This window comes from Sinocyclocheilus rhinocerous, unplaced genomic scaffold, assembly GCF_001515625.1.
Source record: "Sinocyclocheilus rhinocerous isolate Xijiao unplaced genomic scaffold, SAMN03320098_v1.1 scaffold1931, whole genome shotgun sequence".
Lineage (NCBI taxonomy): Eukaryota > Metazoa > Chordata > Actinopteri > Cypriniformes > Cyprinidae > Sinocyclocheilus > Sinocyclocheilus rhinocerous.
Window position 1 is genome coordinate 112,134 of NW_015662696.1, and position 9,622 is coordinate 121,755.

Below are 9,622 nucleotides of genomic sequence, written 5' to 3' on the forward strand. Positions count from 1 at the left end.
ACGATAATACTAACCGTCAGGGCATTTTATCGTGATTTATCGTGAAACCGGTAATCGTTCCATCCCTAACTACGGCTACTGTAAGATCAACAGAAGCTGCGCTAAGTTATGTATATTTAAATGTGCAGCACTAGCAGAACCGAACGGAGGCGCTCAATATTTTCACAGTTCTGTTTGCTGATGCAAGAAATGACACGCTTCACGTGAGCTATTGTCTTCTGTGCAACATCGACTGTTATCAAACTGAATTAACATTGAACTGAACTGGAGCTGAATAACAACATTGGTGCCTTCAGTAGAACTGCTACAGATGAACTGAACTTACTATTCATCTGAACTGAATCAACACTGAACTAACCTGATCTGAAGAATGACTCTATTGTCTTACAGCAGAGTCTGAAGTGAAACACAGCTGAGATTCAATCATTGATTCCATTATTGCTTAAGATGTGTTTTTTCTTTCTACAGCGTATCTTAAGGGTTTTTCCATTGTTTTAATTTTAGCTTTAGTATAACATTATAATACCATGCATATTTTTGCCTTTTTATTTAAAGAGAAACCAATCTGACATTTGAAGCTTGATACTATAGAAAAGCAATAAAAGTTTTTCAGTTAGTGTTTTCAGCTTGTTTATTTTCATATAAAAATATGGCATGATCCAATGTATAGTTGACATTTGAGGCTTAATGCTATAGAAAAGAAGTAGTAAAAGTTTTTCGAATGACACGACGACAACACATCCCTAATTTGGACAATTCAACACAGAACTGTCAACATTCACGAATTGATTGTGATGGATTACACTAGCTATGTTTCCATCCAAAGTTGCGAATTTGGAATATCGCGTAAAACATTTGCGAATATTGAGCTTTTTATGCGCATTTTTATAATTGATCCACATCTTGGTGTTTCCATCCAACATTTTATTATGCGATATCCCAAAATCTGCATCAAAATAGGTTGATGGAAACATAACTAATGAAGTGTAAAGGTAGGGCTGGCGATTTCAGAGAGGCTAGTAATAGCAAGCTGGCTTTGACTACATAAGATCCCACCTTCTCTGCAAATCACTCTCCAAAACACATGACCGCACAGCGGCTAACCATTGCCACGATGAGAGACGAATCCAGCGCAGTCAGATCACCTCGTGTCTCATTCACCGGTGAGAAAACATTACAGTACATAATAGCGCCTTCCATTCTCGCTCAGTCTGCAGTAGCGTAACGGAACGCGCTGATGTCTGCGCGGAGGGATGCAAATACATTCATCGAACTAATCCTCGGGCCAAGGAATCTGATTGGACAAACATTTTATGGTCCTACTCCTTCCACAGACGATATAAATACATTTGGACCACTTAACTCAGTGATTGCTATCGGGATGTGAAGAGACTTTCAACTAGAATAACAAAAAATTTTTTTGAACCAAATCACCTACTCTGCCTTTCACAAAAACGATTGACAGCATGAGAGCCTCTAGTCTGAATGCTGAACGCCGCAGGTCTCACCTTTCACGCTTTTCCGGTTGACATCGGCTCCTTTCTCCAGCAGGTACTGCGCGATCTCCTTGTGGCCTTTATAACATGATATCATGAGGCAGGTGTGTCCGTGCCTGTTGGCCACTTCCAGATCCGCTTTGTGCTCCACCAGGTACCTGACAATATCCAAGTGTCCGTCGAAGCACGCGGCTCTCAGCGGGGTGGAGTTCGTAAGAGTCGTATTGTTCACAGACGCACCGTGTCCCAGCAGAGACTGCACGACTTTCAGATGTCCGGCGGCCGAGGCGGCCCACAGCGGCGGCGCTCCCTCGATGATCTCCCCGTCGAAGTTCACCGAGCCTCCGACCTCCACAGATGCGCAGCAGCACTCGATCAGGTACTCCACCAGCTCCAGGTGCCCGTACCGCGCAGCCATGAGCAGCGGCGTCGCTCCGTTGGTCTTCTCCGCCATCAGCTTCATCACGTCGTGATCGCTCTTGTTCTCTAAGAGTTTCTGGAGGAGCCTCAGTTTGCCGTCTCGGGCGGCGTTGAAAACAGCACTTTTTAAATCCATGGCATAGGGTTACCCTGAGGAAAAAACAACAAAATCAGACACATACAGCATGCTCATGCTTTCAATACAAGTTTAATTTGAAGGGATGTAATGATGCACCCCGAGCCGGTTGAAAATCGATAATAATAAGTGAGGATTGATGTGGGTTGAGATGTTAAAGGAAAGGCGATACAGTCGGGGTTTATATGAATTTGTCTCTGAGGAGAACTGACTGTCTGCAGGAAAGTTTAGATGGTGTTTTCGTCTCATCTCGTCTCTTTAATGCATATTAATGCAGTGTTTATAAGCAGCTGCTGTGTTTACGGCGGTAACCAAGGAAACGCTGTATCTGCTGCTGCATGAGCGCCTCCTGCTGTCAGAGAGTGAAACTGCGGCTCATTCAGAGCTTCTGCTGTTTCGGTCTCGCTCAGATATGATTTATGTAGAATAGTTTCATAAAGCTAAAGTCTAATCATTCTGTTTTGCTTCAAATTTCTAAATTATTCAATCTAATTTAAATCTGAATCTGCTCACGTATGCAGCATCTTTGTTTGGATCGTGATTAAAATGCAGTGGTTTCCTCCACAGGCAAGAGATTTATTTTATTTATTTCACAAAGAAATGTGCAGCATTTTGTCAGAGAAGTAATAAAAGGACACCTTTTCATTTATAATTTGTCTTAAACCTCATTTTGTTCAAAGAAATCGTGAGAAACACATATTGTGAAATCAGTTTTGTGAATCCTATTGTATCATGAGTTGAGTGAATCGTTACGTCCCTATTAAATTGTTTTTGTGAATGGTTCCCTCGACAGACACGACGGTCTTCACAAGAGCTTCATTTTTGAGGAATATCCTGACATTCACAAATCAGACAACAAACTACGAAGAGCTCAGCTTGCATTTGGAGCCGTTCCTCACTAGGTGCGTGCACAAATAGTCGAATATTCGATCTCTAATTATTATTCGAAAAATAAAAACACTATTTGATTATGTATTTTACTACGTGTTGCTTTGCTGGCCGTAAATGCAGGGAATCCATGATAAATCCCAAGCACGCAAACTAAAAGTCAGTTCTAAGTAAATGCACTGGGTGCCGCTGTGGAGCGTGTTAACAAGTTGATTGTATTTGATCACAGAATGTCGTCGTCTGCGAAGTCTGGTCATCAAAATTATCTTGCAAAATATCAAGTCACTCGGGAATGCAGTGATGGACAGCGGTCTTTCCTCTCGGGGTGCGACCATAAATCGATTCTGCGATTTTCCAAAGGCATCGCGAGTCTCTCTGGAATCGATTCTGAGCTTAGTTTTTAACAGCAGATGGCGCTCTAAGCTAGTTTTTAACCACACTTGTGCGTTCGGCTGAGTAATGTAAGGAGTTAAATGATGCTTTCATAACGCGAGATTAATGTAAACACAGCCCATTGTGAACACTCTTGGAATACGCTTCAACCTTTTCGAACTTTATGAATGATTATTTTAGATAACACAGCACACCGTCATCTTTGTGTCGCAGGAACGGAAGTCTGGTCATCAAAATTATCTTGCAAAATAGAATTACTCTTGATCAAACGAATCAGTGAAACGGAGTTATAATGTCACCACCACAAAGAGAAGAAATCCAGCTCTCAAGTCACTCGATAAATCGATTCTGCGATTTTCCAAATGCATCGCGAGTCTCTCTGGAATCGATTCTGAGCTTAGTTTTTAACAGCAGATGGCGCTCTAAGCTAGTTTTTAACCACACTTGTGCGTTCGGCTGAGTAATGTAAGGAGTTAAATGATGCTTTCATAACGCGAGATTAATGTAAACACAGCCCATTGTGAACACTCTTGGAATACGCTTCAACCTTTTCGAACTTTATGAATGATTATTTTAGATAACACAGCACACCGTCATCTTTGTGTCGCAGGAACGTCTTACTGTTATCAGACTGAGGAGCCAACTTTCATGTGGATAATGGATATTATTGTTTTTCGCAACATTAACAATGCGAGAATATAAACAGGATAAACATCGGCGACTCGACTGTATGTGTGTCTGTACTGTAATTGGCACGGTTTGATCGAGCTTGAATGCTTTTGTTCTTTATATGTATTTATATATATATATATATATATATATATTAGTTTACACATGTTCTCAACTAAAAGAAAACCTTGAGATATAACGTAACGTTGTTGTAGAACATTGCTGTGTATGATGCCTAAATCATAAGCTTGTTCAGAAACTGAAGCTTGTTAAACGTCATTTAAATAATCGAATATTCGGTTTTTATGAGTCCAAATATTCGAATGCAATATTTTTGAAACACGCCCATCCCTATTCCTCTCACAAAGCTGTCATGACTTCAGAAGACTCTATAGTGAAGAATTACTGCTGTGAGAGATTCTTCACTATACACCTTTTGTGTTGTTCACTGAAGAAAGAAAGTCGAGTAAATGATGAATTAATCTTCAACTGTTCCTCGAAGGTGTTTATGTGTCAGGTAAGGTACTTAGTCTTAAAAGCTAGTCATCTACTCATAAAAAAATGGAACCCGCAAAGTAAGATTGATTATCACTGTGGTAGCTGCTAGTTAGTGAAACTAGTTCTTCTGACTGTGTTTATGAACTGGCAGCCATATGAGTGAGGGGTTTCTGTAATATTTAGCCAGTTTCGTGAGAATCCCTAAATTACACTGCTCCGCATATAAATCATGAACGGATGTGAAATATTGGCAGGAGTGAGGATTGATTTCATCACGTGATGAGACACGAAACTAGCACTAGCACAGATTATATGAGTATTTATATATATATATTCACTTAGCTTCTACAGTTTAGAGTCATCGAGTGCTCCAGAGGCTCGTTATTATCTTTGTTGACATCCTCATTCAGAGCTAGCATTCAGTGTTTCACAGATTTCCAGCTCCGTTTCCCCGGACTCTCTCGTGTCACACACGGATTCATTAGCGCGTCGTTTTCTGTCGGTTAATCAGCACTCACCGGATCCTTCACGGCCTCGACTGTCTCCGTTAACGGCCGTTTATTCGTGTCGGTGTTGTCAGGCACACGGGTCTGTGAAGGTCCTTTAGCTCATGTCGAGTCCAAATAATACAAAGCGATAAAAATAGCGCGTCGCTGCGGCTCTTCCCTCCCCCGCTTCCTGTAACATCGGCCGCGATCCTCCTCATTAAACACACACGATCTGCGCGGCGCGAACTCCTGCCAGAGGCTCACCAGATCAACATTATTCTGCCCTAAAGTCCATTTCTGCTCCACGTCTCGGTTCCGTCTTTCCCCTCGACGAGTGTCGCTCTACGGCTGATTTCCAGTCTGTAACGGCGGCCCGAAGGTTCCGCCCCATCGTGCGTGATTGACAGCCGAACGGTCCAATCACCGTCTCGCCCAAACGATCTCCATTTAAAGGTAAACGAAAACAGTCACGACGCGAGACTGAGCGCGAGCGCTTTAATAACGCGACTGTGCGGAGCGAACGGGACGATTCTGAGGGGTTTTCTCCTCAGTGAGCCTTCAAAGACGGATTCAGAGAGATGAGCGAGGCGTTAAACGCTCTTCCCGCAGGTCTGCGCTATGCGTGTCAGCAAACAGCGCCCGCTAGAGGCCAGATTTATTTGTATAATGCTTTTACAACGTTATATGTTATGCATTGTTGATTCCATGTTTCTACTTTATTTTGTGGAACCGTACAGAAAACATTTGCTTTCATGCTAAACGCAAACGAATGTGATGTTCAGAGCACAAGCAGTGACTCGATACTGAACAAACCTGTGCAGACTCACAATGCACTTCTTAAGGCGTCTTTGCACTGCAAAAGTGGCTCAGAGGCGCTTCTGAAGTGGCATTTAGATGTCTTTACACAGGCGTTTTGAGTTAATGCTGCTCAGAATTCAATATAAAGATGCAATTCTGCCTAAAAGCCAGACTAAATCATGCCTGCTCAGGTTCTAGCTTCAAAGTATACAGTGATAATTGCTGTGTAAATGCATTAAACAGTCTGTGTAAAGACACCTAAATGCCACTTCAGAAGTGCTTCTGTGCCACCTTTGCAGTATACATTTGCCATTTGATAATAGGGGCTAAAGCGGATCAGAGCAAGCATAATTTTATCTGGCTTTTATGCAGCATTGCATCTTTAAACAGATTTTTGAGCAGCCTTAATTCAGCTGTGTTAAGACGCCTCAAGTTAAGGCTGCTCTGTGCCTGCTCAAAATTCTGTGTAAAGATGCAATGCCGCCTAAAAGCCAGACTAAATCATGCCTGCTCAGGTCCTAGCTTCAAAGTATACAGTGGTAATTGCTGTGTAAATGCATTTAAGCCACCTCTGATCAGCATTAAACAGTCTGTGTAAATGCCACTTCAGAAGCGTTTCTGTGCCACCTCTGCAGTGCAAATTTGGCATATGACTGAGCATTACAGAGCACAGATATCTGCTGTAGAGGCATGCTTTATGAGCTAATACACTTCAGAAGTGCTTCTGTGCCACCTTTGCAGTATACATTTGCCATTTGATAATAGGGGCTAAAGCGGATCAGAGCAAGCATAATTTTATCTGGCTTTTATGCAGCATTGCATCTTTAAACAGATTTTTGAGCAGCCTTAATTCAGCTGTGTTAAGACGCCTCAAGTTAAGGCTGCTCTGTGCCTGCTCAAAATTCTGTGTAAAGATGCAATGCCGCCTAAAAGCCAGACTAAATCATGCCTGCTCAGGTCCTAGCTTCAAAGTATACAGTGGTAATTGCTGTGTAAATGCATTTAAGCCACCTCTGATCAGCATTAAACAGTCTGTGTAAATGCCACTTCAGAAGCGTTTCTGTGCCACCTCTGCAGTGCAAATTTGGCATATGACTGAGCATTACAGAGCACAGATATCTGCTGTAGAGGCATGCTTTATGAGCTAATACAAACTAGCTAGTGTAATGCATAGAGCAATCCTTTAAACCGGTGAGTTTTGCTGTAGTTTATGCACAGGTGACATCCACACTTCAGTGAACGGACGCAGTCGGTACACATCCAGAGATAAGAACAAGCCAGTCATGCTCTTCTTGCATCTCATCATGTAAAACGATACTTGATCAAATATACACTTGAAAAGAATTGAAAAAGAGTCTTTGAGACGTTCCCCCGGACATTTATTAACCCATTCAAACAAAGTAAAGAAATCAATGCACCGCTACTAAAAAGAAACCGCTAATAAAAATATCATGAAAAGAAAACGACGACTAGGAAACATTAGCAAGGATGCCTAATACAGCAAATACAGCTCTCTCGCATTCATAACACGTAGCGGTTCTATGAAGACTGAACGGATGAACTAATGATGATGATAATACAATCAGACGTATATAAACTGCACTGGTGTGTCAAGCAGGTCTACAGTGTCTGTACATGCTGTAATGTTCACATTCACGTCATGTAAAGAGTCAATACACAGCCACAAAATAAATAAACCAGTTTAAATTTCAGCACTGAAATGAGCTGAGGATCACACACAGGACTAGAGAAAACAAGCTCAAAGTGTTTAAGCTTAAATAACTCATTCTTTGTATAAAACCCCTTCGATGCGACCCGGTTATGACCCCACGCGGGTTGTAGTGGTTTTCTTGTCTGAGAAGAAGCTCCTGAGAAGCAGCACCTGACTGATGCTGACCACCAGCAGGATGAAGGCCTCTCCGATGGACCAGAAGGCCACTCTGGTGTTCAGATCCTCCGCTCGACTGCGGCCCTGAGCCTCTCGCAGACGGAAGTGCGTCTGATAGTCGATCACAGACTTCAGAGCCTCGTGAATCGAGACGCAGGCGGACTCCATCTGAAACAAAGCAGCAACATTAGACGCGGTCTCAGCAGCTACTGGTTGCCCTTTACTTATAGCTGACATAGCGTTCATTTCGTTAACTAAATCTATGACGAAAAATGTTCTCCCCTGACTAAAACGATACGATAATAAGGTCACTAAACGATAACTGAGACTATATCAACATAGTGTTGACGAAAAAAGACGAGACTAAAATGTAGTTAAAAGCGCGAAAACTTTACCAAAACCTTTTTATTTCTGTTTAAAAAAGTGCAGCTGAAACATTTCAGACTGCTGTGCAAGACTCTATTACGCCAGATATCAAGAGCTCAAATCCCCCAAACAGAGCTTTTCTGTTAAACGGATACGTACGGCAGATAATAATAATATTTATCATTGTAACCATTATACAGTAAGACGAAAATATGAAGTTTTCACTGACTAAAACTAAAACAGGACAAGCTTGACTAAATATGACAAAAACTAAAAGTTACATTTGACACCAGACTTAGACTAAATTTAAAAATAGCTGACAAAATGAACACTAAGCTGGCATATAAACCTCAACACATGCTGGTTTATGATGTCAGACTCACTAACTCCGTGCAGTCCAGTGAATGTAACTCATCACCTGCGTTAAAGCCGTCACTCGGTTCTCGTTGGGGAAAAGCGGAGGGTCGTCGCCGACTTGGAAGTCGAAGTACACGGTCTTGTGCGTGAAGGTGGAGAACTCGTTGCTGAAGCAGAACTTGAACGTGCCGTTTCTGGAGGCGGTGAAGGTGAAGCTGTCGTACTGCTTCTTCATCTCTTTATAGAGGACCGTCCCATCCGGATCCTCCAGACGACAGTCCACGTCATAGTGACCGCCGGTGACCACCTGAGGAGAGAGACACAGCCGACTCAATGCTCACATCTCCTGCCAGACCTGCTCTTTTTCTGGGAAACTACAAATGTAAATCCTGCAAATGTGGGACTCCACTGGAGGAAACAGCTACAGACACACACACACACACACACACTCACTCTCACACACACACAAACACACTCTCACACACACACACACACAAACAAACACACTCTCACTCACACAGACACACAAACACAGACACTCTCACACACACACACACAAACAAACACAAACACTCTCACTCACACAGACACACACACACAAACACACTCTCACTCACACAGACACACAAACACAGACACTCTCACACACACACACACAAACAAACACAAACACTCTCACTCACACAGACACACACACACACACACACTGTATAAGCACAAACTTTCTGCAGGTTTGATGAAGGTCAATTGAAGACTTTTTAAAGACAATTTAGGGAACACTATACATCAATATGATCTCTAAATATAAACGAAGACTCTTATTCCAGAGCAGGTGCATCGCTTATCTGAACATGACGTGTTTAGTTAGTATCTCTGAGAAAGTGTCCTGCACTGTCCTCTGCGCTGCTGTGACTGAACTGAACTCTACCTGGAACTCCAGCGTGCACTTGGTGCCGATGATGATGTCCTCATAGAAGCACTGCTTGGCGTTGTCTGGCAGCTCGAAGGTGAGTTCAGACGCGCGGATCCAGCTGAACATCAGCTGCACACACAGCAGCAGAAACCAGGCCAACATGTTCTCCCTCAGGTCCTCTGAACCACCACTGCACAGAGCTGCGGAGAGAGAGAGACGCTTAAACACTGATAGAGAGAGAGAGTGTGTGTGAGAGAGTGTGTGTGTGTGTGAGTGTGTGTGTGTGAGTGAGTGAGTGTGTGTGAGTGAGAG

General features: G+C 42.7%; 2 protein-coding genes across 4 annotated transcripts in view; both read right to left on the reverse strand.

The window, feature by feature from the left end:
• Positions 1-5,474, reverse strand: part of fem1c (fem-1 homolog c) — an 8,188-nt gene extending 2,714 nt beyond the window's left edge. The window contains exons 1-2 of one of the 2 annotated variants that reach the window (XM_016538374.1): positions 5,253-5,474; positions 1,509-2,066 (exon numbers count right to left, since the gene is read on the reverse strand). In XM_016538374.1, coding sequence (XP_016393860.1) covers positions 1,509-2,052 — 544 coding nt within the window. In that variant the 5' untranslated portion in view covers positions 2,053-2,066; positions 5,253-5,474. Of the gene's footprint in view, positions 1-1,508; positions 2,067-5,018 lie in introns of both variants that reach the window. The other variant, XM_016538373.1, reaches the window with a different exon arrangement.
• A 1,674-nt stretch (positions 5,475-7,148) lies between these two features.
• Positions 7,149-9,622, reverse strand: part of tmed7 (transmembrane p24 trafficking protein 7) — a 6,227-nt gene continuing 3,753 nt past the window's right edge. For both annotated transcript variants that reach the window (XM_016538367.1, XM_016538366.1), the window contains exons 2-4: positions 9,326-9,510; positions 8,459-8,704; positions 7,149-7,842 (exon numbers count right to left, since the gene is read on the reverse strand). In XM_016538367.1, the coding sequence (XP_016393853.1) occupies positions 7,606-7,842; positions 8,459-8,704; positions 9,326-9,472 (630 nt within the window). In that variant the 5' untranslated portion in view covers positions 9,473-9,510 and the 3' untranslated portion in view covers positions 7,149-7,605. The remainder of the gene's footprint in view (positions 7,843-8,458; positions 8,705-9,325; positions 9,511-9,622) is intronic.